General features: G+C 41.7%; 2 protein-coding genes across 14 annotated transcripts in view; one reads left to right on the top strand and one right to left on the bottom strand.

Annotated features, from left to right (window-relative positions):
* The first annotated feature begins 221 nt into the window (after positions 1-221).
* On the top strand, positions 222-21,307 carry CCNH (cyclin H). Of its 13 annotated transcripts, none has more exons than XR_012627160.1 (10): positions 222-383; positions 473-595; positions 1,920-1,993; positions 2,264-2,474; positions 2,780-2,943; positions 5,127-5,197; positions 7,761-7,872; positions 8,422-8,482; positions 10,849-11,661; positions 15,437-21,307. XR_012627160.1 is itself a non-coding variant. In XM_074856569.1 (10 exons), the coding sequence occupies exons 1-9, from the start codon at positions 267-269 to the stop codon at positions 20,324-20,326; spliced, it is 1,014 nt and encodes a 337-aa protein (XP_074712670.1). In that variant the 5' UTR covers positions 222-266; the 3' UTR covers positions 20,327-20,336; positions 20,687-21,307. The 13 variants fall into 13 exon arrangements, 6 of the variants coding, with proteins under 6 accessions (XP_074712670.1, XP_074712672.1, XP_074712669.1 ...); XR_012627156.1 differs by having other exon boundaries at positions 11,528-11,661; XR_012627155.1 differs by lacking the exon at positions 10,849-11,661 and having other exon boundaries at positions 15,437-20,336; positions 20,687-21,307.
* The window catches only part of RASA1 (RAS p21 protein activator 1), a 70,736-nt gene continuing 56,054 nt past the window's right edge, over positions 13,122-27,803 (bottom strand). Inside the window, exons 21-25 of the mRNA XM_074856567.1 lie at positions 27,006-27,073; positions 24,094-24,182; positions 22,380-22,457; positions 14,961-15,095; positions 13,122-13,990 (exon numbers count right to left, since the gene is read on the bottom strand). Of these exons, the coding sequence (XP_074712668.1) occupies positions 13,907-13,990; positions 14,961-15,095; positions 22,380-22,457; positions 24,094-24,182; positions 27,006-27,073 (454 nt within the window). The 3' untranslated portion in view covers positions 13,122-13,906. The remainder of the gene's footprint in view (positions 13,991-14,960; positions 15,096-22,379; positions 22,458-24,093; positions 24,183-27,005; positions 27,074-27,803) is intronic.

Genomic DNA, 27,803 nt, shown 5'->3' on the forward strand with positions numbered 1-27,803 from the left:
CCTCCCGCCGGGCTCGTTACCTCCCGCCGCCCCCCACAAGCTGTCTGCAGCCCCCCAGCTCCCTCAGCCCAAGGCTGCCGGCCCGTAGAGCGGACAACCCCCGCCTCCGCCATCGCCGCTGACCCCCGCCCCGCGGCAGCGCCCTTCCCGCCAAACTACACCTCCCGGCAAGCCCCGCGCCCGCTGTAAAGTACGCCGCCGTAAAGCGCGCCCGGCGGGGAGCGTGTGCCGCTGCCGCCGCCGCCATCACCGCCCGTCCCGGCAGCATGTACTACAGCAGCACGCAGTGGCGGCACTGGACCTTCCGCAGCGAGGAGGAGCTGGCGCGGCGACGGGCCGAGGCCAACCGCAAGTTTCTCGGGAAGGCGGTGGCGAGCGGGAAGGTGCGGGGGGGGGCGGTGGGGAAAGGCAGCAGCGGGCGGGTGTGCTGGAACGCAGTCCCTGAGCCAGTCTCGTCTTTGTTCCCCTCAAGGTCCAGCAGAGCGACCAAGTCCTCCTGGAGCCCCACGAGGAGCTGGCGATATGCAAGTACTACGAAAAGCGGCTGCTGGACTTCTGCGCTGTCTTCAAGCCTGCCATGCCGAGATCTGTGGTGGTAAGCCGTAGTGCCAGCTCGGGGTGGCTTGGGCGGCGTTCTGAGGGCTAGCGGCAGGCTTTGCCCTCTCCCTGCCTCTTGTTCACTCGCTTTTTTGGCTTGTTCTGGAGAGCACGGATGTCTTTTTGAGTTTTTTGTCCTCCGGTGCTGCAGTCTGTGCTTCAGACTGCTTTTTATCTTTTCCTTTTTTTCTGGACAGCGCAGCCATTTCAAAAAAAAAGAGAGTTATTTCTCAACTGCATCTGTTTCTTGCGGCCGTTACGCATGCATGGATGACTTAACTGCTTTCTTTCCTCTCCCTTAAGCAAAGTAAAGCAAGTAAGCAAGTAGAAACAAACCTAGCGATATGGATTGATAATACAATAAAATGACCCCACTAGCTAAAGGAGGCAGTCCCAAAGTTGAGCTGTCATCCAGTTGTTTCTCAAGCACTGATGCATGTCTGACCACAAAGCAAGCTGGTTTAAGCATCCATACTGGCAGTAAACTAACCTACAAAGAAAAAAATAAAATTGTACTTGAATTGACTTATCTTGAACGAAGAAGAGTGCATTTCAGAAGAGAGTGAGGACTTACAGCTGAAGCAGGGAATGAAATTGTGCTTTTTTTTGTCACCTAGCCATTAAGATGTATAACCTGTATTGTCCCCTGTCAGTCCTCTCTGTCTCTGGCAGGTGTGGTGAGTAACAAAGATGAAGAGTGTCTTGTCTGAAGATGTGTTTGAAACGTAGCAGTAGGCAGCCGTTACATGCTCTCTGGAGCCAGACCTTATATTTCAGAAGTGGGCCCTGTACAGTGTGTGTGCTGGATCAGACTCCAGGTAGTGGATTTGGAAAAATGGCGTTCAGATCAGCTTGGAAATCTGGCATTGTCAGCAGTACTTCCAGACACACAGAGAAGCATCAGTGTTAAATGTGTTGGGAAACTGACTGATCCCAGAAGTCAGATGTCGTGGCTGGGATTGCTCACAATTTTCAGGCTAATTTTTTCAGTCTTTGGTTTTTAAACTTCATTTAAATGTCATATTTTTCTCACAAAGATATTGTAGGCTTTTTGAGCCTTGTCTTGCTAAATATGTCTCAAAATGGAGGAAAAGATAACCAAGCTGCCATTTTGTAAGGCTCCTGCAGGCATAAATGTATTAGACTTGGAAATATTTAGTGACATGGCATTGTGTGCGTCTTGGTGCTGTAGTGTATCCTTTATGTCTAGTATATATTCAAACTTGCCTGTTCTGTTTTGTGATTTGTTTATTTATTTTTCTTCTTTTGTAATCAATTTTTGCTCTGTACTTAGTTTTCCTTCCCCTTTTATTTTATTTTAGGGAACAGCTTGCATGTATTTCAAACGCTTTTACCTCAATAACTCGGTGATGGAGTATCATCCTCGGATAATAATGTGAGTTATCAATGCGTCTTGAGTTATTCTATCAAGCAGAACATTGGAGGAACAATCTTTGTATCTGTGAGGACCTGAAAAAATGAGAAGGGAAATCTGAGAGCTTAAATATGGGTAAAGACAAAAGTACAGTCGCTTTCAGTTTCCATTTGGAAAAGTATGCTGTGTTCAGAACGTGGTGTTTTGAAGATTATAAATTTTCTGAATAGAACTCTTGATAAAAGATGGATGCTGCATATGTTAATTTTTTGCTTTTTTCCCCTCCTCAAGGCTAACATGTGCATTTTTGGCCTGTAAAGTAGATGAATTTAATGTGTCCAGTGCACAGTTTGTTGGTAACCTTCGAGAAAGTCCCCTTGGACAGGAAAAAGCTCTTGAACAAATACTGGAATATGAACTGCTCCTTATTCAGCAACTGAACTTCCATCTTATCGTCCACAACCCATACAGGCCGTTTGAGGGTTTTCTAATCGATTTGAAGGTAGTATTGTTTTATATGCTACATACTCTCTATACTAACATAATACAAATCTGTAGTGGGTTATATTAGAAAATTTTATTTCTTTTTGCGCCAGTGATCTCGTTTCTAGTTTCTAAAGTGATAGGCAAATATCTGCAGGAAGTTGTTTTAGTTGTGGTCTTTAAGCACCTTTGATTATTTTCGGAATAAGAAGATGGCCTGCTACTTTTTAGCTTTACAAAATATTGTTGAATTGTGTGTTCTGAGCTCATGAGCCAGAAGACGAGGAACAGCTACTTACTTTATCCTAAATACTTACTTTTTAGACTCGCTATCCAAGGCTGGAGAATCCTGAAGTTTTGAGGAAAACAGCTGATGACTTCCTCAATCGAGTGGCTCTGACAGATGCGTATCTTCTCTTTACTCCCTCACAGATAGCTCTCACTGCCATATTATCTAGTGGTTCAAGAGCAGGAATTAGTATGGAAAGGTAGTGTTTTATTTTTTGTTATGGGTATGATTTAAACAGTTATTTTTCTTCTTGTATACATTTTTTTTTGCTCCGGACATTCTTAACTAGTAGAAATGTATATTACTGATTAACACTGATACGTTCTTTATGTTTCAAAACTGAAGTGGTACTTTTTTTTTTTTAATTTCCGTTTTCAAAAAGTAGTCGATAAATGCAATTAGTTGGTTTTTATATTTCTTTGGAAGAAGGAAAAAAAAAATTCAAACTGATGACTGTCCTAATTAGAACAGCACAGGATTTTCAGACTTATCTTGAAGATTAGAGTGAAAAAAGTGGAAATGCTGTAGAAACTGAGAGTATGAAACACATAAAGAATCACTTAAAGTAAGATTTTTAAGATTTTTTCAGATTCAAATGAAATAACATTGAACTGACAGCTACTAGTCATGTGGAAACTAGGTGCTGTATTTGGCTGGTACGACTTCAGTTTCCATGGAAACGGACTAACGGTGAGGTGCTGTTTTAAGTCAGTCTCTTCTTTCCTTTTTGTGGTTTATCCCCTGGTGTTTGCAAAGGCATTATCAAACACTTTGGTATCATTACTGAAATGCATGGTTTGTTTGAGTTCGTTTAAAGGACAAAACATACTCTTTTCTCCAGAAAAAAGGAAGTAGTTGCTGTCAGTAGCTGTATCTGGAGCATTTTAATCACATGATACTCTGTGTGAGCGTTTTGCATCTGGAGTGTAATGCCTGCAGGCACAAGGGGTGATGCTAAATGCAAGCAGTTCTTTTTAAAGCTTTCCTTCCGCCTGCTCAGAATGAAGCTCCTATCTCGAGACAGTGAAGGGGTATCCTCTACGGAGTTCACTGTCCTCACAAAAGAGGGTAAAAACATTCAGGTGCTTACTATAACTTGAAACTTGTTGATCTCATTCCCAGATCTGCATTCTGTACTGCTTGTGCCAAAATTTGGAAAAGCATGCTTACAAAAAGAAATACGAAAAGGTTTGCAGGTGGCATGTGAAAGAAGGGATATGAACTTTATCTTTGCATATTCATCAAGAATGCAAGTCTTTGTCACCTGTCTGCACCATAGAGTTGCTATAACCTTATAACTTATTGTTTTACGTGAGTTTGAGCTGCTGGATGTGGGAGAAGCAGCTGTTGCAGCTCAGGTCTTGTGGACCTGTGAGTAGGTCTGACTGCAGAGGTGGGACAGAACATGGAAGGTTTGAAAACCTGTCACTCCCACGATATCAGTGTATAGGTCAGTCTTGAAAAAATCAGAGCTTCAGGAAGAAACAGGTGCCACTGTGCTCTGGCTAATAGGTGGCTCCAAATTAATCTTCAGTTTTGGTATCAGCATGAGGTTAAATAATGCTCTTAAATTTGAGCTGAACAAGTGCAGCGATGCTACCAGTCAGCTTGTAGTAACTACCATCATCATCATGGTGGCTGTGCCTCAGCCTGGCAGCTGCAGCTGATAGAGCTGTGTATGTCTGTGAGTTCAGTGTGACACTAACGCAACCTGGACAGATAGAAACACTTTGGAGTCTTTGGACTTTTGTAATTTATCCAGAAGCGCACTTCCTGGGAAGGGGTGATAGTTGTGGGTCTTGGTGAGGGTTGTTGCTCACAGGTGCTCAGGTTTTACCCAGGTAGTAGGTGTATGTGTTAATGTTCTTACTGGAAGGAAGTTTGAATCACTGAGGGAAGAGGAAGGGACCCACAGACTCGTACAAGGCAGTATTTAGGATTTGCTTTCAGCTGCCAAAAAAAAGCAGTCCTGTCTTGCAAGCTTTGCTGCCTGTTGGCCTCTCTGACAACTGCTCTTCTGTAGTAGTTGCTTTTCCTGCAGTGATACTGTGTGATGTTAATGTGATACTTCACAGAACCTTAAATGTAAGTTGACTTAAGTCAGTGAGGGTCACTTACAAATATTTAATTCTGCAGTGTTGGAACTTTGGTTCTTTATGTGGCCAGGGGATACTTATGTCATGTTCTTCCAGAAGAAGAATGTTGCAAGTGACAGATTAGGTTTTTTATCACTTTATAGCATTTATGTAGTCAAAGTGTTTCTGCTAAGTCTAATCATAAAGCTGTAGCAGATGTAAATAATAAATAACACACATTTTATTAACTAATGGTAATTAAATAATTACGACACTTAAGAACTTACTTTTCCGTATCTCTCTGCAGTTATTTATCAGAAAATCTTACACTGAAAGAAAACAGAACATCCTTAGCCAAGCTACTGGATGACTTGAAATGTAAGTAAACACTGGAAAAATATGATAAACAGTATCTCTAAAGGAGGAAAACAATCTTTTTACAAACAACAAAAACTTGAAGCAGAGAAGGTGTGCTTCAGGTGGTTTTCTTCGTCTCGGGGCGTGCACAAGGCAAGTAGAATGATGTGGATGCAAAGGTTGTAAACACTGAGCCTTTCCAGTGAGATTAAAAGGCAAAGGGCCTGATGCTTCTCAGAACATTAGGTGCTATAGTCAGTTTAGTGCTAGCAGCTGACTCCAAAGTGGGAAATATATTTTGGGAACTAAATGTTTTTTGTAAGTCAGGATGAAATGACTCTTCAGTCACTGGGTCTTAAAAATTGCAGCTTCGGGCAAAAGCCTGCACATAACTACTTTTACCACCAGAGGGTACATTTTCTAAGCTAAATGTTTAACGTTAAGTTACGTGACAGGATTTATACTTCACTTCTGTTTTGCATCCATAAAGATGTTTCAAAAGTTGTTTGATATAAAATATCAAGAATGCTATCGTAGTTTAGCTAAGGGGAATGTATTACACTGATTACTGTTTTTTAGTTAATTGAAAAGGCTGGGATATGCAATTTCCAGAAAGCAATCAGTTGTTTAATGCTTTAAGCTAATGCATGCATTTAAAATGGCAGAGTGGTAGCATTAAAAATGCAGTCCTTTGACTAAGCTGACCTTAGTGGTGAATGCACCATACAAGTCATTGGGGTCTACAAATTCAATTTAAATTGGATTTATAAAACTTGGGATGCTCTTCCCTTTCTCTCCCTGCGAACAAATCTAGTCTTCAGATTTCCATTGCTGAGATGCGGAGGGAATGCTGGGATCCCTTATTCTTCGCTTGCATTATTCTGGAAGGTAGCTTTAGCCCAGAGGTGGTAGCTCTGTGAACATATGATGGCTGGGAGGAAATTTTGAAGCATCTGTAAATGACTGGTTATGTAGAACTGATGGTACAGGAAAAAAATCTTGATTCTTGCAGGGTAGCTGTAAATTTAATTTGCATTCTTAACAAGACTGCAATCAATTTTCTTGGGTTTTTTAAGACTGAGGTACAATGCTGAATGTAAAAAATACTTGTATATTTTGAAGCTTGTTAGGAGAGTAATGTGAACTCTACATTATTATAATTTACTTCGAGGAAATCCAGAACTGGTGATGCTGACAGCCTGTTTCAGTGTAGTTCTTTGTGCTCAGCTTTGGCTGTACCTTGATATTATTCAGAATTAATCCTTGGATGGAAGATAACAGTTAAGTCTTACATACGTAATCTTTGATCCTCTGAAGTTTGAGTGCTATGTGGGACAGGAAGTTTTGTAAGCAAGCAGTTTGGGAGGAGTTCATACTTTGAATGTCTAATACTTGCTTTAAGTAGACACAAATACAAGGATTTTATTCAGTAAGCTTTCTGTCTCAACTGTTAACAATATGTTGTGTGTTGCCTTGTAGTGTCTTTTGAGTCTGAAAACTAGATATGATGCTTTCAAAACCTTAGAGGTGTGGACTTCTTAGATTCTGTTTTTTCCTCTGTGTACCATTCTGATTTTTTTTTGGTGTAGGTTGTTTTTCGCTGGTAGAAGCTGCTTGAAAATGTACCCTGTGCTCATGTTAGAGGGAGGGGAGGGCAAACTGTTGGCTCAAGCTTAACTGCGAGGGATAAGCAGTAAAAGTAGCCATACTACTGATCGATAAGCTTGTGTAATTCACGAGGGTGGTGGGCTGACCCTGGCTGGATGCCAGGTGCTCCCCAGAACTGCTCCATCAATCCCGTCCTCAGCTGGACAGGGCACAGAAAATAGTAGGAAAGGCTCATGGGTCGAGGTCAGGACAGGGAGGGATCGCTCACCAGTAACTGTCACAGGCAAAACAGACTCAACTTTGGGGAAATTAGTTTAATTTATTATCAGTTAAATCAGAGTAGGGTAATAAGAAATGCAACCAAATCTTAAAACACCTTCCCCCCTCCCTCCCTTCTTCCCAGGTTTAGCTTTGCTCCCTATTTCTCTACCTCCTCCTTCTTGTCCTCCTCAGCGGCGCAGTCTACACGTCCTGCCAGGACCCTGCTCCAGCGTGGGTTTCCCACGGGGTCACAGCCTCCTTTGGGCACATCCCCTTGCTCCTGCGTGGGGTCCTCCCTGGGCTGCAGGTGGATTCTGCTCCCCTGTGGACCTCCCTGGGTGCAGGGCACATCTGTCTCACCATGGACTGCAGGGAATGGAGCACCTCCCCCCTCTCCTGCTTCACTGCCCTTGGGGTCTGCAGGGTTGTTTCTCTCACATGTTCTCACTCCTCTCTTCAGCTGCACTTGTGCATGTTTTTTCCTCCCTTCTTAAATACATTATCCCAGAGGTGCTACCACTGTCACCTTGGCCAGTGGCGGGTCTCTCTTCCATCCAGCTGGTGTTGACTCTGTCGGACATAGGGGAAGCTTCTGGCAGCTTCTCACAGGAGCCACCCCTGTAGCCCCTTCCCGCTAACAAAACCTTGCCACACAAACCCAATACAAGGTAGAGAAGAAATTAATGTGCTTAGACCTGTGTTGTTGCCACTGTAGGCATGAAAAATCTCATAAAGAAGTATGAACTGCCAAGGCCTGAAGAGGTTGCTGCTCTAAAACAGAAATTAGAGAAGTGTCACAGCTTGGAGCTTTCACTTAATGCAAACTTGTAAGTAGATACTTAGTCTTTGATGTGTTAAACTTCTGCCTTTTTGCTATAGAAACAGTTTGTGTGAGTGATTGAAAATGGAAACATTTACACACAGGGATTTCTGTTCATGTGCTTACTATTATGAGTGTCTGCTGGAAGCTGAGAACCAAGACTCGGAGTAGTGCTTTCAGTAATATGTAAATATATTCTTTTGTGCTGATTTGCAGTGCAAGCTGTAAGACTGATTATTTTGTAACAGAACTGGAATCTGGGGTAGCTCCTAAGGTCTTGCCCATGTAATGAGAATCAAAGGCTTTAAAATCACATGATTAGAATTGTGTAAAGGGTTAATGTTTTCTTAAGAGTCATGTGGATGACAAAGGACTTCCTGATTTTTCTTTTTTGCTATTTTCACTTTTGTACCCACCGTGAACTTCCAGCAAACTGCTAGCTTAAAGTCTTCGGTAGTTTTTTATGTGACAAGCAGTCTAATCTTGTGGTCAAATAAGGAGACTCTGACTTATAAAAATACCTAAACATTTCACTTTTTTCCCTGGGTGGGGTTAGGAAGAAGAGGAAAGGTTATGAAGATGATGATTATCTCACAAAGAAATCTAAAGTGGATGAGGTCAGTAAACCTATTGTACAAGTACTTCCACTCTAACTGCCGAGACAAAAGTGACACAGCTACTGAGACAAACTTCTGCATCTGTTAATATTCTTTTATGTGTTGCTCAGACAGAATCTTTTTCAACTTTTTTTGAAAAATGAGCCAGAGTTCATACTAGCTGGTGCTTGGGAGTGTTCTTAAATACTCCAGTCTTTTGTGGGGAGGAGGAAGAACACACAGGCCATCCTTTCCTTGGGAAGTCTTTTGACAAACCATAGAACAACCATAGAACAACATCAAGTTTAGTACTTCCAGCACGTGAAACTTCATGATGCCAGTGAGGGGAAGTAGCTGTGAAACTGAGATTTGGAATATTGTCATGAAAGGAGGTTTTGGAAGTCCAGGAACTGAACACTTCAGGAGAAATCCTGGCTCTACAGGTGGAATCTCAGTCCTCAGAATGCGGATGAAATAAATGAGTATATGCTGAAATATATACTCAAGCAGGCTTTTTTCACAGAAGTTTTATGTGGCGATTTTTCTGCTGACCAGTGTTTCTGAAACTGTTTACATTTACTTTATTTGGCTTCTTGAACAAAGCAGAAGTCAGCTGCTGGACTAAATTTCTCCGTCAGCCGATTTGCTCGCCAGGCTTGCATAAACTACAGATGGGTAGCAAGGACCTCAGGTTATAAGACCAAGTATAAATAAGGTGGAGATAGACTGAGAAGGGCGACTGAACAAGTGAAAACAGAATTAAGGTCTAATCTGAACACCTTTCAGAGCTTTCATTTGTAACATTGACTGGAAGTTGCAGAGAATACATTCTGGTGGAGGAGTAGCTTTGTGAAGAACCCTTTTTAACTGGACTTCTCTTGATACTGAAGATATTGTACATCCTGATAGCCTAAGACAACTTCAGTATGATGTTTAGAAAGACTTGCTAACAGCTGAAGAGGGTCATCTGTCAGAATCTTAAGATAAAAAAACCACACATCCTGCATTTTGTAATTCAATGAGTCTTGCTATCAAGTAGGTTGATAATATGATGTTGAACTCGAATCTAAAAAATTATTTGAACGATATTGTAATACAGTCAGCACTGAAAGTATGTTTTAACAAAATGTGCAACCTCAGGCATATTTTATGATAATGATTTAATGCTGTAAAAACTTTGACTAGTGTTTACTCCAAATGCCACTTTTAAAAAGCATATTGGAACTGGCAGCTCCATAAAACTAGCACTTTCATAACTTTGAGAACATGACTTAGAGAACAGCTCCAGCTAAACTCTGGAGACTCACTTCTTCCTGGCCCTGGTTTAATTTCAAGGGGATCTTATTTTAGTTATGGTGCTGTGGTTTGAGGTAGTTCTGATTTTTGGGTTTCTTATTAATTTATATTCACAGTTCTTCCAGAGCAATAAATGGATTGGATAAATTTACATAGTATGCAGCATTTCATAATAAGCTCTTGCACTGATTTAACAGCTCCTGAAATACAGGATTTTAAAATATTGAGTATCTGAAATGCCAAGGGTTTGTGTTTGTGTAGTTTCATTTCTGAGTTAATTACCACATGCAAAAGCAGATCTGAGCTGGGCAGGACATAAAGGAGACTTAGCTTTTTGAAAGCTTATAGCCTGTGTGTACTGCTCAAACCTTGAGACTTCTCTAACCCTGTAGTTAGTTACCTGCTGTTATCGGTGTTTGTTAGTAAGTAGGCTGAAGTATACAAGTGCAAAATCAGTTCTAATCTATTTGTAACATTTTGTTTCATGATTTAATAGTTTACAGCTGAAGTTAATAGCAAGGCCGTAACTGATATGGAGAGCTCATCAATTTGAAATAATAGAAGAAACACACAGAGTACTGTTTGAGCACAGATGACTTGGCTGCCAAAGCGATGAAGCCATAAAAGGCACAAGATATTAGTAAAAGGTTGCAATATGAGCTTTTGTGGAAATTTCTACATAGTTGTCCATAATGAAGAAGCATGAGCTAAACCTCAAACAGGTGCTGAAAAGGGGCTGCTAAAATGACCATGTCTCCGTGACTTCCAAGAGTAGGCATGGATAACCAGCTTTAAGGTTAAATGGCTTAGTCACCACTAGTTAAAATATTTCTTAGTCTTCCTTCTGTTCACGGAATACTTCTGTTAGGTAGTAAATGCTGCCTGTCAAGAGTGTAGCTGGTTTTGGCGGGGGAGGATGGTACTGGTTTTGATAACCACTGGGGCTTGCTGGCAGAAGCAATAGGGCTTAGTCCGAGGAGCCTGTCAAGCCTGTATTCTGGGATTAGCCACTCTTGGCTAAAATAAATATAAAAAATAAAATCTTCCCTTTGATACTTCCCAGGTTTTTTTCCGTTTTATTCCCTGCACAGGAGCACACTGAGTAATACTGCTTGAGAGGGGTGTGCAAGAAACATTTCCAAGGAACCCTGGAATCAAAACTTAATTTGGGAGTTTTGCAATAGATTAGGGCATACTTGAAACTCCCTTAACTGTGCTTATGTTTAGTGGGAGTAAGTCTGAGCAGAAATGCAGGTGGTGGGGACTCTAAGGAAAGGAAATATCCTTTTAAGTTGTTGAGTGGTTCTTGGCCATGAACTTAGGTCAGGCATGTCATGAGAATGTGAAGGGAAACAAAAACCAGGCATATTGTTAAGTAACTTCTGTGTAGGCCTTGCCTGAATTCTTTCCAGTTGGAGCTAGCCTTGTTAAGTTAACCAGGACTGAGAGATTGCTGCCTGGTTGTCAGAAATGGAGCGTGCAAGATAAGAACAGTCAAGCGTCCTGGCAGAAACGCTCATCTGACAAGCGCTGTGTTTAAAAATCAGTTTAAACTTGCTATTTAAGTGAGTCTGTTCCCAATAGCAGGCAGCAGAGTTCAGAGATGTGAAAAGTTAGGTGTTATTCTCTGTAACGTGTAGTGGAAGTTACTGTGACAGCACGTGCAGTAGTACCACGTACCTACAAGTTGGGTGTGGCCTGGCCCACCTGACTGTAAAACCCACCCAATTAACACCTTGCTCAAGGCGTTGCTTTCTCCCCTTCCATTAGGAAGAGTGGACTGATGATGATGTTGTGGACTTAGTGTAACCTTGAAGGAAGATGGAATCCTACCACTGCAGAAACTACTGTGTGGTGTCACGTGTGAACCTGTCTGCCACAGGTTCCTTACACTGTGCCATGAGGTATTTATTCTGTCACTAATATCTTTGCAATAAAGCATATCACTTTGCTAAAATAATTGTAGTGCTGTTAAACGCTCCCCTCCTCCTGAGCTTGTCACTGGAGCAGCTAAAAGAATACAGCCGAGCCCCTAACACTTGGCACGTTTGGAAGGTTCTTCTCAAACGTACCAATGAGGCTGCAGCAACACATTTTACAATATGGAAAGTAATAATCACACTGTTGTGACATGCTCTGCAGCTGCAATCTCCTGTTAGGTTGTTGTGACTGACTTAACCTGGGGGCAACTGAGAAGAGTGTTTTTTAAATCTTCCTAAGTAGTCTGATGTCTTCCAAACCTAGAGCAAAGTCTGTTTCCTTTTCATCTGCTGTTTTAGAACATAAGCAGCTCTACAATACACGCACCTAAATGTCACTTGGGGAGTTTCCTAGTTCTGTTCTCATCACTGCATGGAGTTGGTAAATAGCTAGCCAAATCTGTCCTAAAGTTCCTATTTTTACCATGTTACGCTACCTACACCCAGCCACCTACATCTACAGAATAACCCACTTTATGCACTGTTTCTGACAAGTCCTATACCAGGGTCATCAGCTGACTAGTTGGGGAAGAAAATCAGCTATTGCCATTTCAGTGCAGAAAGCCTGGCACCATTTACACACACCCCCTTCCTAATCGAAGTGAAGGGAGCGTGACTAAACACTTTAAGTCGTGTGCTTGGGTTCTGAACTGGTTGGAAGCTGCAAGCTGAGCATTCACACAAAAAAAATGTTGCCAGCTAGGACTGTGACTTGTGTGACCTAACGGTACGCAGAGAGAGAACTAAGCAGGGCAGGAAAAAAGATTCTTAATTACCTTTTTCCTCCGAGACGCAGTTGGACAGTGATTTGGCAATAGAGGCTTGACCGTGGGACCATCTAAAAATAATTCAGCAGTCCCAAGGTCTAGCAACCAGGTGTGTCTTCCCTAGGCTGCGTTAAGAGCGTGACCCTGGTCTGCCAAGCGCAGAACCACTGTGCTGCGCACCCGCCGTCAAGAAAGTAATTTATGACATGATCTCATTAGCCCTGTCAGTGAGTCTCCGCATCCTGTTACTCCTCATTAGATCACTGCCTAGAAAAGTTACAGCTGGCAATGCTGAAATACCCTCTGAATCAACTACGTGTTTTTAATTCTTTTTAACAGTTTTAACATCTACTTTCTCACCCCATGACATATGTACAGATTAAGGCAAGCGGACAAGGTAATGCTGTTCTGAGGATTCATGCTAAAAAAGGGACACTGCATGGACATTTTGAAGTACATCATGTGTGCAGACACTGTAAAAGACTTCCACAGCAGCCAAAGTTAGCCAGTTTCCATAATGAGTTGATCTGCAGCTTGATTTATTTTAAAAACTTACTTTTCACTTATAAAAATAATATTTATGCTAGACTTACAGTGCACAAAAGACCAACCAATACATATTTTATAAAATGGTTTAATGAATGCATGCATGTCTGATACAATGATCAATAAATTTACTGAATTCAAATTATTTGCCATTGTAAACATTTTACAAAAGCATTGTGATTTATCTGGATATACAGTTTTGATGGACGAACTATTCAGACTGAATCAGTGGCACATCAAAAAATAAAGCTGACAAGACCCATTCTGCATATTCTCTTTCAACATGATTCCAGCAAGAGAAACAGCATGGTATAAAAAGTGTACAGTAAAGATTGTTCCTACCATAACATCAAATTCTGGAAACTGTAAATACAAGTTAAAAGTGGTTGAAACAGTCAAAAGTCGTAATTATTGTAACCAGTCAGAAATTACAGTAAGAAATGTTATCCAGTTATATGTGGCTGTCAAAACAACACATTTCTTCTCATGTCAGTTGATAATTCTTTTCCAACAAGATAGCAAAACTTTGGCAATCAGAGGTGCTGAAAATAATTTTCAAAGTTCAAGACACAGTCACAGCATTTTCTTTGCGGAAGGTGGACTGTACACCAAGGCTCAGAGGTTGTGAAAACTGTTTCCAAGTGGAAAAAAAGTGCAAGTGTCCTGCACAGATAGCTTAAAAAGCTGCTGGTACAATCATTCACCAACAGAATCTTTGTTTTCTTTTTGCATAGTTCACACATCACTGGGAATGTGACAGGGTGTGCTATTTTTGGCAAGAGCAAGAAGAAAGTGATACTGGTGTGAGTTGCCATGTTGGGCATGCTGGATCCATGCAGAATTCAGGTACAGGGCTGCTACCTGATGTTATTAGACACTGAATACTGATTTTGTTTTTGTTGGAGCAGTTCAGTAATAGCCAAAAGCTTCTTCAGAACATGCTGCAGAAAGAGAGCCAGTAAAACCACACATTAGTTGGAAACAGAAGAGTCTTGCCTGAGAAGCAGTTTCAGCATTAGCCTGTCAGACCTGCTACGAGGTAGTTTAGAATCACAGAATCATCTAGGTTGGAAAGGACCTTGAAGATCATCCAGTCCAACCATTAACCCAGCACTGACCGTTCTCAACTCCACCAGATCCCTCAGCGCTGGGTCAACCCAACTCTTAAACCCCTCCAGGGATGGGGACTCCACCATCTCCCTGGGCAGCCCATTCCAACGCCCAACAACCCCTTCTGTAAAGAAATGCTTCCTAATATCTAGTCTAAACCTTCCCTGGCGCAAGTTGAGGCCATTCCCTCTTGTCCTATCACTTGTTACTTGGTTGTAATGTATTAAAAAAAAGGGAAACAGCTGATTCCCTTGTCAATAAGACATTACCTTCGAAAGGAAGTCTAAAACAGTGTTACGAACTTTGCCTCTCCGCCCATGGATCTTTTTGCTGCTTTGTGGTTTAACAGGGAGGTTTAACAGAAAGTCTACAGCTAACACACTGTTGGGGTTTGCTAGAAGTCTGCCATGTTTGTTTACAAATGTACTGGCAAAGTAGGAAGCAGAAATGAGGCATTGCTAGAAAGCTAAGGAAAGTAAATTTAGTTTTCAACTGAAAAAAACCAAGATCCTAAAACTAATGACCCAGAGAGCCTGGCAGGAGACAGTAATTTTGTGGGTTTAGGCTTCCTCTAGAAACTAAAACTTCCTCTGGAAACTTTAAAAAAACCTCTCTGTTGCACAAAGAAACAAAACTACGGACTAAGTATTTACAGCTAATAACCTCCTGGTGAAATGCACCTATTTTAAAACATTTATCAGTTATTCTGCTAGCCAGAAATATGAAAGAATCCTGATAATAAGGAGTAACTGAAGACACACACTGTCTGTGCCTGTGATTTGTTTAACCCTTCTCGCTTACCTGCATTACACCTCGCTCGTTACTGAGCGTCCGGAGTTCAGCTGAGTGTGCCACACAGATCTCGTGTAAGGCTGCCAGATCACGAGACAGGTCAGTTCTAGAGTGCTCTGTAGTGTCTGGAAGCTCAGGAACATTCTTCAACAACAACAACAAAAAAAAAAAGCAGATTTAGGATGCTGAATACGGGGGCATACAGGGAGATAAATTGCAGCTCCACAGCTCTGCCGACACAATTGTTTTATACCACAAGCAAGTTCTGCAGTGTTTGTCTTCCCACCCAAGTCTCCAATCCATCTTTCTTTTATGAATTAGGGATTTCCTCCTCTCCACAAGCATGCGTTTTGTGAGTATACTGCAATTTCCACACCTGCTAGAAGGGCTCTGGTGTTGCTACTGTGGCAGGTGCACCCACCCGACGACAGTGGGGCTTCTTGGCTGCTGAAATATAGTGGCCATTGATGTTTTTTTTTTCTCAGCTTTCTTCTCAGGGTTTTACAGTGATTGGGGGCCTCAGTCAATAAAGACTGATGCTGACCACAGATCACATCCAGCTCGGGTACAAACGGAGTCCCCTGGGGGAGCCATTTTGAGCCAGTCCCCTCTGGAGCAGCACACACGGCTGCAGTCGAGGATTCTCCCCTGGGCTCGGGACATTGCCCAAGGAAACTCCTTGAGGTTCCCCCCTTGGGTTGGGACACTGCCCAAAGAAATTCCTTGAGGTTGAGCACCCTCACTTTTGAGGTGAATGAGCATTATGGATTGTTGTTAATCCTAGGAGTTTGTGCAGTAATAGTTTTCTCCTCTCAGGGACATTCAGATCAGTCATTTGTGAATGATGGCGGGAGTGCCAATTGATTGTATTAAAATAAATGTAATTTTAATTATCGTCTGTTTATCTTGAGATCCTCCACAACATTTTAACTGGTGTAGTTAGCAGGATGTCGACAGAACTATTACGGAGGCACAGTTGTGTCCCTTCTCCCCCAGATGTACAATGGGTGAAGGAGAAGTGGTTTGACCTGGTGGCAGTTGTGGAAAAGTTGGAACAGAGCCATGGAAGTTTTTGGGATGGCAGAGGTATAGGGAATATGTGCTCCATCTTAGGCCTGTTTGATTCAGGTGCAAGATTACTTTGGAATAGTGGAGAAAGGTTATTTAAAGAAACTACCAGAAATTGATTGTTTAATGAAAGAAGTGTTATGAGAGTGAGCGTGGTTATTGGAACAAAAAATTGAAATTATGTTGGCACAGGCAAAAAAAAACCCCTAGTATTGTCCAGATCCAAAAGTTAATTATGAATGTGGACCTTGAGGAGTGGGATGGGGACATATGGGGAGAGTCTGATGAAAGAAATTTGAAGGAAATGGAGGAACTGAAGGAAAGTAATGTGCGACCTCTCAACAAAACAGAAAGGCACACGGGTCTGCAGGGTGGGAACCCCTGAACCACCATCCATGTGACCCCCTGGGCAGGATCTGAGCTTAGTGAACTCCTAAGTTTTCGTGTAAACCAGGCAAAACTGAAACCAACTGTCTGTGGACAAGGCAGGGGATCAAATCCTGTCAAGTGATGATGAGGCAGGAGGGTTCTTGGTTCCTGGAGTGTTTTTAAGTGCCAGGCTGGCAGGTAACCAGTCAATAACATCTCGACTGACTTACTGGGCTGGGGGTGTGGACCCCAAGGAGAGGGGGAACCTGTTACTATCCAGGTGAAGAGATTATTGGAACTGGCAGGAGTACAAAAGGCAGCTTCCCTTCAGGTGGTGTATGAGAAAGGGCTCATACAGCCCCTTTTGACAAGATCTGGGGCTGATGGGAGCGAGATGGGATGGACTGACCCGAGCGGTGGCATGGACAGAAATCGGAAGGTCGGGAAAGTCAGCCAAAAACTGCACCCTGAGCAGCCTCCTTGCTGGGAGTTCGAATTGCCCCAGGGCAGGCCAGATCAACCTTAGGATCCAGGAAGGAGCGATCTTTGATCTTTGTTGGCATTTTGGGTACCCCAAGTAATGTTACATGCGCAAGACACCCACCGACCACATCCCTATCCACACCCTGAAGTTGGTGGAACTGCTGGAGGGGAAGACCCCAGAGCAAAGGGAAATGCAGGCAACCACACTCCCTCAGGCAGGGGAATTTAACCCTTCTGCGACATTGAGAAGGGAATTGAGAGTCAAAACACTAGAAGCTGTTGTTTGGGGGCTGGTCTGCCCACTCCACATGGTGAATTCCTACCAATAGTCTGCTGACAAGGAGCCCTATATACATATCCCTGTGGGTCCTAGGCAGATAAATCCAGAATTTTTGATTGATACAGGGGCCCAAATTAGTGTCTTAGACAACAAACCCATGAGTTAGGACTTAGGCCATCAAGAAAGATTATAAACATAATAGGTGTGACAGAGGTGGTAGAAAAAGGTCCTATAGCCCAAATGCAATTTGGTTACCAGGGAAAAAGAGGATGTAGAGGTGACTTTGAGGCCTTATAAGGGAAATATATTGGGGTTTGATCTGCTGGCAGGTAAGCAATGGTATTTACTAGATGGCAGAGCGTGGAGTTTTGGAGGTAGAGGGACAATGTAAGAATTTTGCAGGTTGCTCCTTTACTGCTGCAATCTAGAGTAACCTGTGTCTCTCAGTATCCATTGCTGACTGCTGCCAAACAGGGTATTTTACAAGTAATTAATGATCTTGAGAAAAAGAGAGGTTCTAAGTCACACATATTCCCCTTATAATTCTCCGGTTTGGTCAGTCCATAAATCAGATGGGTGGTGGCTATGGTCAGCTAATGACTGACTATCAGAGATAGAATAATAACACCCCACATTTAGCAGCTTCTGTCCCAAATGTATCATCAATAGTAACAGCAACACTGCTCACCCATGGATGGCTGCTTTAGATATTAAAGAGATGTTTTTTATGACTCCCCTAAGGGTCGAGGATAAGCCTCAGTTTGCTTGTGCTTGGGAAAGGATGCAGTACACCTTTAAGTGACTCCCACAAGGATATAAATATCTCCCCACTCTTGCTCACAATGCTTTGGCCAAACTTCTCAGCACAGCAGAGGTGCCGTCAGGTGTCCATAGATATTAGCATATGGATGGTATTTTGGTTGGTGCAGATACTAGAGAAGAGGTAGGACAAGTGGCTGAAACCATTTGGGACCCGTTAACTAAGAATGGGCAAGACATTCCGCCCTCTAAATGTCAAGGTCCTGGGCAAGAAATTACATTTTTAGGAGCTTGGTGGGTGGCTGGAGCAGTTGCAGTACCTGATGATACTCTATCAGTTATTGAAAAGGGGCAAATTCCAGGTAATAAGGCAGAAGTACAGCACCTGCTAGGTGCTAGGTACACGGGGTTACTGGAGGAAGCATTACCCGGGTTTTTGGTGATTGCTCATCCTTTATATGATCTGCTTTGAAACAATAGGGAGTGGGACTGGACTTTACAGCATAGAGAGGCCCTGAATATTCTAAAGGATGAACTTAAGACCTATCAGAGGTTGGGGCCCTTACACCCACAGGACCTGCAGAGGGTAGAGCGGGGATTTGCAAAACATGGCTCCTATTCTGGTGTGCTTCAGATTGGACGGGGGGGGACCAGCTAGATCTTTCCTGTTTTCTTCCACTTCATTTAAGGAAACTCAACAGCGGTATTCAGAGTGGAAGGGGCTTCTCTCACTTACTAGGGCAGTTAAGGAAGTAGAGAGGTTATATACCATACAGAATAGCGTACTGCAAGGCCCTTTTCTTCTTTCAAATTTGATTCTTCAGGGGTCACTTCCCCCTGAAGGGGTAGTCCAGAAGGCCATGGTATCTAAGTGGTATGCTTATTTAGAGGGAGTTAGTCAAAATCTCCAAGCTCCAACTGCCTGTAAATCCAGATCTGGTTTTCTCAGGCCAACCCTATAAACCTTCCCAGTCAAGGAGGCACCCGAATTGACAGGTTCAGACACATGAGGAGTGTGGTTTACTGATGCATCCACTGGCCGAGTAGGATTAAAATGACAATATAAAGCAGCAGCCTTGGAAACTGGTAACAGTAAAATGATTATAGGGGAGGAAGAAGGTAGCGCACAGGTGGGAGAGTTGCATGCCCCCTTGTTGCAGCAGAGAAGGGCATCACTGACTTACACTGGCTTATAAGGGTGCTAGAGCGGATACGCCAGTGGGCATCTGATCAGTGGGAAGTGGGCCATACAAAGGCTTGGAGAGCTGAGGACTGGCAACAATTGTTAGAAATAGGTAGATCACAACCCCTGAAGGTGGGGGTGGGTAAAGGGCCATGCAAGAGACAGGACCCCTGCTGCGAGATGGAGTCAGCAAGTAGATCCCCTGGCCCAAATTAGGGTAGTTGACAGTGATGAAGAAGATGGCGATCGGTTGGCTGAGTGGCTACACATGAAGTAAGGCCACTGAGGGAAAACAGATCTCTATTACGAGTGTTGGTCCTGGGGATAGCCCATGTCTATGAAAACATCTGAAGCAGTTCTTACGGCTTGTCCACAGTGTTGAATGAGGCTTAAGGTTAACCATCCAATTCAAGCCTGAGCCCAGCATATCAAACAAGGTAAAGCTCTCTGGAGCACCTGGAAGTTGATTATATTGGTCCCTGGAAGCCATTCTCATGGGAGGAGATACATTATGGTAGGAGCAGAGGTGGTGTCAGGATTAACTACAGCTACAGCTGTTAAAACAGCTACTGGAGACCAAACAGTCTGAGTTCTGCAAGGATGGTTTAGTACCTTCTCCATCCCTGAAAGTGTTCAAGGTGACAATGGATCACATTTCACAGTCACAGTGGTGCAAAATGGCACAAGGAGAAGGTATGAAGTGGGTGTTTCATACACTGTACTATCCTCAGGCCAATGGCATAATAGAGCAGACCACTGGTTTCATTAAGAGACAAGTCAAGGTCTCACAACACAACTGGGACATACAGTTATCACAAGTGTTTTTTATTGTTAATAACCACAGGGGAAATTATGGGAACATGCAGATAGCAGCATTTTACCCTAAGGTTTATTGGCTGGTGACACTCCTATATTTAACAATAATAAGGGCCAGTTCCCCTCGAAAATATATGTGGGCCAACCTGTCATGATAAAGTTGCCTTTGACTGGCATTGTGCCTATGACCTTAGTAAAACCTTGGGGGTTTACATGCCTGGGAGGCCCTAGATAAAGGTGGAAAAACTCACCTTTATCTAAGGCCCAATGGATAATTCCTGACTTTTAACTTGATGCTCGGGCTTTAATCCGAGGCCTAGTTCTGTTTTCTTTCAGGATCCTGGAAAAACAGGTGGCTTCGGCACCCCTACTGGCAATGGTGATGGTGACTCTCACGGACAATCAAGACTTGGATGACAACGTGGTGGTGAATGAATTTTTTTTGAACTTGGCATCTTTTAGAAGAATGTGATTGAAATTGGTGTTATTAAGGAAGGTGTTTCTATGTCCCAGATGTGGTAATGCTACTTCATCAATCTTTCTTCACAAATGAAGAAAGTGGCAAGAGACTCAAAGGCAATTGTTCCTGTATTAACTGGTTGGCTGGATATGTCTGAATTTTCCTTGTCAGAACGCTTAGTTTCCTTCAATTTTGATAATGATTGTAGTTGTGTTTATTATGGTTTGTATTATATTATGTTATAATAGTGTATAGGTTGTGAAGTCCATGTTAACAGTAGAGTATGTCTTCTAAAATTTTTTTGTGTAATTATCTAGGAATGACAATCCACAACAAGCATTAAAGCTCACTGGGACTGTGCTCCCTTTTAACCTTGGAGGCAAGAGGTGACCATGCCACCACTCCAAGGAGACCAGCTGAATCATGACTGTGGTCACGGGGTGGACTGTGGGGTAGGTGCACCCACCCCGACAGAGATGGGGCTTCCTGGCTGTTGAGACACAGCAGCTGCTGATTCTTTCTTTTGCATCCTTGTTCTCAGGGTTTTACAGTGATTGGGGGCCTCGGTCAATAAAGACTGATGCTGACCACAGATCAGATCCAGCTCGGGTACAAATGGACTCCCCTGGGGGAGCCATTTTGAGCCAGTCCCCTCTGGAGCAGCACACACGGCTGCAGTCGAGGACTCATCCCTTGGCTCGGGACATCGCCCAAGGAAACTCCTTGAGGTTCCCCCCTTGGGTTGGGACACTGCCCAAAGAAATTCCTTGAGGTTGAGCACCCTCACTTTTTAGGTGACTGAGCATTTTAGCTTGTTGTTAAATCCTAGGAGTTTGTGCAGCAATAGTTTTCTCCTCTCAGGGACATTCAGATCTGTCATTTGTGAATGATTGCGGGAGTGCCAATTGATTGTATTAAAATAAATGTAATTTTAACTATTGTCTGTTTATCTTGAGAGCCTCCACAACAGCTAGACTACCACTGAGCTGACCAGAACGCTGAATATAGAGACTCATAACCTTCCCCTAAATGAGGGGGAATCCATCCATTACGTGTTTTTTTTTTTTTTTTCCCCCCAATCTGGATGATAGAACAGCATCACAAAAATGCAGCAAAATCTGTAACTATTAAGTAACTCATTAAACTAGTCATAAAACAATAATGTAATTAAACCCGTAGATTAATCCAACAGCTATTTCCAAGCCAACAGTTTTCAGAGACCTCATGCAAAATCTGTCATTTAAAGAAAAGTGACATATTATATGCAGAAGTTGTAATTTAAGCAGAAAAAGATGACATATGGCAACCTACCTGAATGCCATACTCATTTTTACATCTTATCAAAATATTCTGAGATGTCTTCTAGGTCACTTTTAAGGGATCAATTGTGGAAGCTTGGCACATTTTTTTAATCTCATTTTTTAAAATGAATTCTTGGTTTAAAAATACATGTATATAACATGAGGACCTAACTCCTGTTACTGCTATCATACACAAAACAGTAACAGTTTAATATACAGTTCAACATGCAGTTATACAGTAACTGCCATTCACTTTAAAACTACAATATCTAGAATGAATGCAGTGACACGTTTGGTAAAGCATAACTGAAATTCAACCTAATGTTTTTTAAAGCAAAAAATAATTTCAATCTCTGGTCAAAACCATATGACAAGTTATATATATGAATTTTTGTTTTATAATATATTTTTAAAGATTTGTATTTTTGGCCAAGATTTCTAATCCCCATAACTATAAAAATCTATTTGAGCTTGTTATATCTACAGAGGCATTAAATGAATAAAGCTTAAGGTGACATTTGGTGGTTTGAATTCTGTATGACAGGCCAGCAATGTTCAGTTTCTAAACATGCGTAAGAAAAATTTATTCAGTTACAAGCATTCAAAACTGCGTGGGAGCTGATGCCTTTTTCAGTTAGTTCATCATGTAAAGAATTTTCATTTACAATGTTGCTATGTAACTTCCAGTAAAGATTTTTTTACCACTTACCCCCAGTTCATCCAAGAACATGATCATGCGATGTTTGTTGCTCTTGATGAATGGATTTACCCCTTCCATATATGGCTCCTGGTAATTTTAAAAAGTTAGAAAAGTTACTAATTTAAAAATTTACTAATTCTAATTTAAAAATTAGAACAAATCAGTGCCAAGATAACTGTCATACCTGAAGTGAACACAGTACAGCCAGACAAATGACATTGAAAAGTATGTCATCTGGAGTGATTTTATTTTTTCAAGTGAATTTCTGATGTTCTGAAGACAGTCAGAAGACTATCTTCTTGTATTCAGAAGATTCAGAATCTCTGATTCAAAAATTTTCTTATGCATGCGTAAGACATGAATTTGCATTAAGATGAATGTCTCTCGATACCTAGCTGCAATGAACAAATTTTCCTTCTTGTTCTTCCATTAACACTTACATTCCAAGTTACGTGCGTCAGAGAAATAACTTTATAATGCCAGCCTGCAGTCACTTTCATTATGCTTAAGTCAACAGACTTATTTTTCCACCATGTTTTGGCCTGGGAACCAAGACAGACCAGTTGTTGCTGGCATTCCCTTAGTGTTATAATAGAAACTTTATTGAAATCTGGGGCTTTTTAGTGCAATATGTACAGCTGATTAACAACATTAATTACGCCCCGCAGTAGGAAAGTGAGTACAAATAGAGGGGGTGCTCTGAAGTGCTCCACCACAGAAAACACCAGTCTAAGGAGTAATGCATGGTGAAGGTAGGGGAGGGGGAAGAGTCAGAGGCTGGCAGTTCTTCATTTCTTTCAAAATTGGATAATCTGTACCAAGCTGAGAATTTAGGCCTGATTAGCCTCACTCTGAACGTTAATTACTATATACAGATAGAAGATGTGTGCACAATGTATTTCAAGGTTGTGTACAAAAGCACGCCAATCTTACTGGAAGATGTCTCCCCTTTGCCATCAAATAATCAATGGAACTGCAGAAAAAGTTCCCATCACCTATTTAAGGCAGAATATTTATCCTCCAGATTCTTTCCCATCACAGATTCCTGCCCTAGCAATTTTTAGTTGTCTTTTTTGATATGGATATTCCAAAAGAAGATGTGGCCGTTTTAGCATCACGGACGCTCCTGTTGCGGTGGGATGGCTGCCTGCCTTTCCTCTCCCACTTCTCCCCTCTAATGCAGGAACTACTGGAGCATGACTACTACCCTTCCTGTTCCAAACAGAAAAAAAAAAAACATTCCACATACTTCCACTGCTGTCTTTTGATCAAAAGCCTGCTGAGTTTATCTGTCTTCTCACAGCATCAATATATGGTTCATCACACTCTGGTAACACCTACTGATATGGCCATTCATTCACCAGTTATTTGCACAGACCAGTGCTGGTGTTCCTACCACCAGGTTCAAAGTCTTCATGGGATGTACCAAGTCATCAGTGTGAGTTTCTAGCTCACTTCCTCTCAAATGGTTAGGGCTCCTCTTCCCAATTCGACCAGGCTTTATGCTACTGCTCTAGTTCAGATCAAAACCCTGTTTAGTTCTAAATGAAGAGGACAGAGAAAGTGCAGTAACGAGGCCTCCTTGCTGATGAGGACAAAGCAGCCATGTGTCAGGCTTCGTATGAGAAAATGGCAACAGATTTTTGCATGTATTACAGAGGAACATTGAAACGTACTGAAAACACAGTTCTAGTCTGTTCTGTGTGCATAAAATTATATTCACCTTAGCTCCAAATTCAACCAGATTTGCTAAATTCTGCACAGACTTGGCGACCAGCGTCAGTGTTCTTGCAGCAGTGGGGGAAGGAGAATCTGGCAGGAATACAAAGTAGAGAGTTACTGGCCATTCCATTTAAAACTAACAGCAGTCACTTGAAAGTAAAGCTCTTCCCCAATTCACATTTTTTCACGGAACAAAGTATTTTTAATATTATAACAGAACTGCATGTGGAAGATGTCACTTGGCAAAGTAAAACTTCTGTTGCTTTAGTGATGTCCACAGAAATATATTAATATGAACATCTGATTTTCTCTAATAGTTGTATACAGAACAACTATGCAAAATAAAGTGGTGTTAAGAGTCAGGCGAAGTAGAGAACCATTTTCACATGAATGAAACAGTTCTGTTGAAAGGAAGATTATGTGTTGTTAGAATAAAAAAAAATTTACCTATAGAATTAAAAAAAAGCAAGTTTACCTTTTTCCTTATTTGTGTATACCCACATAAGTGGGCTCTGACAGGTTATACAAAGTATACTTTAAGTTACTGGCATCAGGAAAGCAGAGCAAACATTACATGCAATTGTGGCTTCTGTTTCCATGAAATCATAGTCACTTGCAGTATTTAACATTACACTTAACACTCTACATTAACTACTTAGTTAAAAACCCCTTTTCCAATTAAGTGATATTATCCAGTAGTATCACACAAAATTATTTTCCCCTCCAGTTACAGTAAATGGCCTGGTTGAAAGCCAGGTTTGAAGTGTTCCAAAATTGACCCAGTTATTATATCAGCTCTAAATTTTATAATTCTTCATAAGAATGCTATATGCTCTTCATTGTGTACCTGCATCTTTTGTTGTTCTTTCTTCCCTTCCCCTTTCAAAATCCATTGAGAAATAAGTTGTAATTTTTCTTGCATAGCTGGAGCTATGCAACTAATGTCAGTTCTTCATTGTGTTCTTCATCTAGTGCTTGGTACAATACAAGCCTTTGAAACAGCAATGCTGGAAAACACTACTAGCCTTGGAATCTAGAACTTCGGCTTAGGGGAACTGATTTAAGGAAGTGAATTACTTTAAAAAACTCAAAAAGATGCTTGAAACAAAGGATTTAACTTTTAATATTTTTTTTCAAGCACAGTTGTCAAGGTGATAGGACTGCTGCTGATACTGAGCTGTACCTAGACACCCTGACTTCAGAATACTTTTTCCCTGCTATGGGAAGAAGGTATGTTGGAAGCTTTGCTCCAAAAGGACTGCCTCATCCCTTTTCTCAGCAGCTCTGAACGCCCTACATGGAGTCTGTAAGTTTACCTTAGCAGTAGTCAAGAATATTAGCTGGATGTACATGAGAGCAGGACTTTAGCAGACAAGCTTAAAAGGGATTACTCAAATTTACAGGTAACTTTTTACACCTGCAGACACAGTGCAACCCAAGTTAAGAGGCACCCAACTTGCAAATTACCTGAAGATAATAAAATCCTAAAGAAAGGATCACTGTGTACCAGGCCATGTTTCTCAACTGCCTTCTCCAAAGCATGTATGGAAATGATTAGTGGGTGAAAGGAACTTTCTGTTCAACACAGCCCTTCTCATTTAGTATAGCTTAAAGAGAGATGATAGAAAACATGCTACATTGTCCTAAAAACTGTCTCTGAATAAAGAAAAAAAGCTTTTCTGAATCAGATTTCTGATTTCCTCCTATTTCCAAATCAGCATTTTACTGGTGAAATTCAAGAAACTGCTAGGGAGGGAAGGAGGAAGAACAAAGGCTAGTGCTAACTAAATGCCCTCTAGCTTGCGCTGATCTTTGCCAAGGAAAAAATCCAGAAAAAAAAAAAGATGCAATATAACATATGCAAAATTTACAACTAAGCAACTCAGATGTACAACCATAATAGAGTTTTCAGTAGTTTATGCCTTTCCTTTTTTCCTCCCACAGAAGTTAAAAATGCCCACAAGCATTTCCAGGTGCTTAAGGCAACTGCTGTGGGATAATCCATGTCCTCACCATTAGAGCTTCACAACAGGAAAGCCCCCTGCCAACAGCATGTCAGAGGTGGTCCCTGATGTGTGCCACCATCCCAGTCGCCCCTACCAGCTGTTGGGGAGAATAATACCTGATACTGGCTCGTGCTGTGCCACAGGCCAGAACAGCAGTTCTCCAACGCTGGTCTTGCAAACAGGAATGTTCCCTGCTGCTGTTTTAGTTAACTATGAGAGATGCACTCTACCAAGAGAGCATCAAAAAACAGGGTAAGATTTTATGTGGTGAGAACATTCACTTAGGCAAGCCCATGGGAACCCTCCTACATATGGCCTGTAAGTCCATGAAGATGACATCTCAAGTCTGCACAACCTACCCTTTCTATAGGCCACCGCCCCCCATCTTTAAGATTCCATATTTGAGATTGACTGTACTTAATGAGTCAAAGACAAGACTTCTCCAATGGCTGGAAGTTAAGCAGGAAGTTCAAAAACAAGTTACTCAAGCATAATTTTCTAGGTGCACAAACGTATTCCAAGCTCTGCAGTCTTGTTCATATAAGAGATACCATTGAATTTCAGCCATTAACTTTGGCACTGCATTATATTCAAAGTGACATTTGAAGATCACACACATTTTTCACACTGCTAGAATATATTCCACATTGCTAGACTTTAAATCAAAACTGTTATTAAACGACTCATGTTTTTCTGGACTTTAAAATGGCATTGGGATAACCACAATCTAACATTTAAGGGTGAAAAGCATACGCTGGCTGCCTTATGAAGTCAGTCAAGTGACGTGGATAACATGACTTTGGACACAGCATTCAAAAAAATTTCCTATTTTGCTATGTTAGACACTATAGTAATTTCATGCCTACTACCGTATGAAGTATGAGTTCAATCGAAAGCATATAGTCACCTGAGATGATATTGAACATCCTTGGGTTCAGGATAGCAGGACAAATCAGTCGAAGAAAAACAAAGCCACTGAAATGGGAAGAAAATTGTATTTTGTTCAATTAAGTTAGAGAATTAACATAAAATTGTGTATGTAGTTTTTAAGGATTCAAGTTAGTGTGGAATCTTTGAGACACACCAACCAACCAGACTGCACTCTGAATACATTAACAAATTATCATGCTATGACTTCAACTATGATAAAAGCTGAAAGAATAGGCAAACTGATTTCCCAATTAAGGTGAACTGTTGAAACCACGTGGTAAAGTCATACTGAAGCCAATCTCAGACCACGCCAGCTTCAAAAAGGAGAAGCCCCTTGTCTCTGACCTCCCAAAGGTTTTCCATTGTCTGCTACCGCAAGTCACCCATCCTTGCAGCCACCCACTCGCCCAGGCCAAAGTAAGGAGGAGTGCAGGAGTGGGTGGGCAAAGGGAATCCGTCTTTTGGCAGCGAGAAAGCCTTAGCTCAGCTTAAGCTGGTCCATATCCTGGTAACAGTACGCTACAGTAGAAAAATAATAAGGGATCTGCTGCTTTCCTCCACGAAGTAATTCTTGCCATCTAGAAAGCTGGGAGAAAAGCGCTCCGTTTTGATCATATAATTAGGAACTCATTCAACAGAAACTCAGGATAGCCTTCAGTAGCATGAGAAAAACGTAACTTTCTGTTAACAGCAGAAATAAAAGCATCCACCTCAGGTTAACCTCAATTCCGGTTAATTGCTATACAGTGAAGTGACATATAGACCAACCAAAGCA

Source organism: Strix uralensis, chromosome Z, assembly GCF_047716275.1.
Source record: "Strix uralensis isolate ZFMK-TIS-50842 chromosome Z, bStrUra1, whole genome shotgun sequence".
Lineage (NCBI taxonomy): Eukaryota > Metazoa > Chordata > Aves > Strigiformes > Strigidae > Strix > Strix uralensis.

Bases quoted from the DNA above. Each gene is read 5' to 3' on its own strand.
- CCNH (XM_074856568.1), top strand. From the start codon at position 267: ATGTACTACAGCAGCACGCAGTGGCGGCACTGGACCTTCCGCAGCGAG. The intron at 596-1,919 runs GTAAGCCGTAGT...ATTTTATTTTAG, and splicing joins CCATGCCGAGATCTGTGGTG to GGAACAGCTTGCATGTATTT. The intron at 7,873-8,421 runs GTAAGTAGATAC...GGGTGGGGTTAG, and splicing joins CTTTCACTTAATGCAAACTT to GAAGAAGAGGAAAGGTTATG.